This window comes from Haemaphysalis longicornis, unplaced genomic scaffold (genome assembly GCF_048455015.1).
Source record: "Haemaphysalis longicornis isolate Haplotype H1 unplaced genomic scaffold, Haemaphysalis longicornis Haplotype H1 scaffold_1, whole genome shotgun sequence".
In the NCBI taxonomy this organism is placed as follows: domain Eukaryota; kingdom Metazoa; phylum Arthropoda; class Arachnida; order Ixodida; family Ixodidae; genus Haemaphysalis; species Haemaphysalis longicornis.
Window position 1 is genome coordinate 98,279,331 of NW_027526203.1, and position 3,501 is coordinate 98,282,831.

The following is a 3,501-nucleotide window of genomic DNA, read 5'->3' on the forward strand; positions in this document are numbered from 1 at the left end:
GATCCTGGCGCGCCTCGAGCGATGTGGAGCCGCAGGTGAACACAAAAAGGGTACATAGCTGCGGTAGCTTCTATTTGTGTCAAAATTGGCTATGCACTCTTTATTTCGGGTACCTATGACTTACAGTAAACTTTTTTTTAAGCGAAGGCAAATATAAATCATCCTTGCGCTGATTTGAAAAGGCCATCGGTCTCTGTACGTGGTAAACACTTGCTTAATTTCTACATAGGTATACAATTTTTTGTACTTGAATGCGCAGTTCGGTGCTTTTCCCTGTTTCGGTACATGCCGCGGTGCATTTTTTTTTTCGTTTTCATTGAGTAAGGTAATTTGTCTTGTCGCTGCTTCTTTTCCATTGGTTCGATCCGTTAAACAATAAACAGAAACAAAGTTGCCTAGTTCTCGAGAGAACTTCCGTAACCTATGCTAAAATCAACTTGCCCAGTTCGCACTCTAAACAACAACGCCAAAACAGTACTTCGCTTCAATGCACTTTAGGCTTAATACCATGCATTTGACACCAAGATTTTAAGAGACACACACACACACACACACACAAAAAAAAACAGGAGAGCTAGAGGGAAAAAGCTAGTGTGGAGGCCTGAATGAGAGTACGCCCAAGTAAAATGGTTTTTAGTTCTGTGAAAGCCATCACAAAATACATGCCGTAATCATGACCTAAATATGAACATCACTTTCCGTGCCATCGATGTGGCAATGTTGGGAGCGACATGCAAACGAGGAATTTGATTATAGCTAGACATCAAGAAGACAACAAAAAAGAAGGGACCGTCAATGTTCCCAACAGGCGATGCTGTAATACACAACGGGACTCAATGAAACATTGTCACTGGGCCTTTAGGCAAAAATATACTCTACGGTTTACACGCTTTGGTGACAGATGAACCACACACCTACTCTGCAGCCACACCTGTTCGGTGAACTAGAAAATCACCACTGCGTAAATACAAGAACCGCCAAAACAACACAATGATTAGGGGAACCACAAATTGTACAAATCGATTCCATGAGCTTGTGAAAACGTTTAGGGTAGAGAACATCAGAACAACATCCCAAGCTTTCAAGAAGATAATGTTCAGCACATATTCGTATGCGCTCGGTTGATTTGTGGTAAAATATAGAGCACAAATGTGAGTAATAGAGGGAGCAACACAAGCAAGGTGATCGCTTACAATATTTTTTTGCAAAAACACTTAAAGAGACAAGAAAGGCCACATCTTTCAGTCAAAACTAAAATTTAATTTGGTTAGGGAGTCAGTGCCCCGTCGATTCTCGCAATAGCAAATAAAGGCACCGAAAGGTTTAAACGCGTAGTTATGAATGGAAATTTCGTCTTAGCAAATACGTCGGCACTCTTATATTGAATGTATGTACAGGAACCTGTACACAAGCAACAAGCAAGTGAAAGCAGTAGCCGCAATGAGCAAAAGTTCGACATCTGTTATACTCACCTAACAGAAGACAATAAAACAAAGTTTGCCTACTGCGTAGAACCAACAGTTGGGCAAGATGGAATACAAAGTAGAGGGCTTGGCGATATCAGAAAAAAACATTTGGTGTTATTCTGTTGTCGATAAATATTTTCAAGTGGACGAGATTAGATGCACCAAGGGGCCACGAAGCCACTATGTTTTACCCTTTTTGTGAAATATTTTGTTATGTTTAGAACAGTTCTTTTTTTGCGCGGGATCAACTTCTACAACTTTTGTACTGTTCCCATGAACACTGCGCGCTGGTTGAACTTGTCCCAGATAACGAAACAAAAAGGGTGGTCCACACGAATGGTCACCGGCGTTACAGGCCGTGCTCGGAATGAAGACCTAAGAATCAGGGAAAGCCACGTAACGGCGGCCGCCACGGTGCCGTCTTCATTAACCTCAATTACTGCCTTGTGCTTGACGTCAGACACCCGAAGGTCGTTTCCACTGGTTATTCCTGAAAGGTCCGCATCATCGGTGAACACATTTTGCAGGCCCATTTCGCGCAGAGCAGGCAGAAGATCATGGTTGCTACTAAAGCTAAACTTCGGGAACCACAGCTCGACGTTGAGATACGCGAATCCGTCGAATATCTTATCGATGACGTCGACGCTCAACTCAGCTTCGAGAGCTGGCAGTCCCTCCTTGTCGTCCGGCAGCAGGATGATCATGCTGAACTGGCGTTCTGCGTACGGGACTTCGACGGCCGCTGCCTTGAGCCCTTCCAGTGCCGCGTACCTGAGTCCTCGCTGCAGCCACATGGTCGGCACATGCACCTCGTCTCGGCCGTAGTTGTAAAAAGGAAGCTCTTTAGTTTGGTCAGCTTTAAACTTTGTCAGCCACACTCCTTTGAAGTACGCTGCGCTAAGGAGAAGCACCGCTGTATTCGCTTGGAGCTCGCCGTCAAGAAGCTGAGAAATGGTTCCTCTCGTCTTCGCATGCGCCCATTCGTTGACTTCCTCCGCGACTTTAGTGCCGTCACGAGCGAAGTCCACTGATCGTGCCTCAGCCGCGAAGCATTCCTTGAGGTCCTCCTTGTACTGATCCAGGATTTCCGCACCTTTTCTTATCAAAATTGTGTTGACGGTGTCGAAGCCGTTGTCGAAATTGTCGAGCAGCAACTTGTACGCCGCCAGTACGTCTTGCCGTTCGACAAGTTCAGCATTCGTGAATCCAAGAACAGAGGAGAGCTGCGACAGTGACGTACCATTGGCTCCAGCGTAGAGCATGCCCAGAACGATGCTGATGCTTGCAGGTGAAAAAATGACATTTTCCTGCGTAGAGCGAAGCTCCTTGAGCAAGGCAATGCCAAACCCGTTGACGGCTTTTGAAAGCCTGATGTCCTTATTCAGGGCCCAGGCGGGGGCTAGGAGCGCACACAGCAGGAAAGCGAGCACCCGCACGGCCATGTCTGGGCAGAAGTTGTGGTGCCTCAGGAGGCAGGTTCTGTATATAACTGGCGCGGCTCCCATTGTCCCATTATCACTGTTGCGACACCTGTGTTTTGAAGGAAGTCGCGAGAGTAAACTACACACGCGCGCGGGTCGCGCGGGCAAGCCGGGCCACTTCCCCGTTGCTTGCAGATTCGGCGCGCGTGCACTCATTATTGTGTGCGCTTCGTCGTTTGCTCTCCACTCTTTAGGCACCGACTAATTTGTGGCTGTTTTCTTGCAGGATCCTCACAACGATGCGGTAGCGGTGTGCCCATGGTGCCTTTCGCGTGTATGGAATGAACATTTCTAAAGTTGTAGTTTTATTCTAGCTGCAAAACATGTTACGCTGCTTTAAGAATTCGGAGTTTGAACTCGGTTTAAGGTCGTTTTAGCGAATACTCTGCAGTATCGGGAACGGGTGTGGAAGCCACGGTGACATGTAATTCATTATCAAACTGCAGTTACCATTACAACTTAAACTCGGTGCGGTTGTAGAGCCCGAACCACGGCGGTTTAATTTGGTTAAAGTTGCACGTATCAAGTTGCGCGTTGCATACCGTTCGTAGACA

General features: G+C 46.6%; 1 protein-coding gene across 1 annotated transcript; it reads right to left on the bottom strand.

Moving 5' to 3' along the window:
- Positions 1-606: 606 nt before the first annotated feature.
- On the bottom strand, positions 607-2,908 carry LOC144178341 (iripin-2-like). Its single transcript, XM_077706112.1, has one exon. It carries the CDS (start codon positions 2,906-2,908, stop codon positions 1,718-1,720), a length of 1,191 nt encoding a protein of 396 aa, XP_077562238.1. The 3' UTR covers positions 607-1,717.
- Between the last annotated feature and the right edge of the window lie 593 nt (positions 2,909-3,501).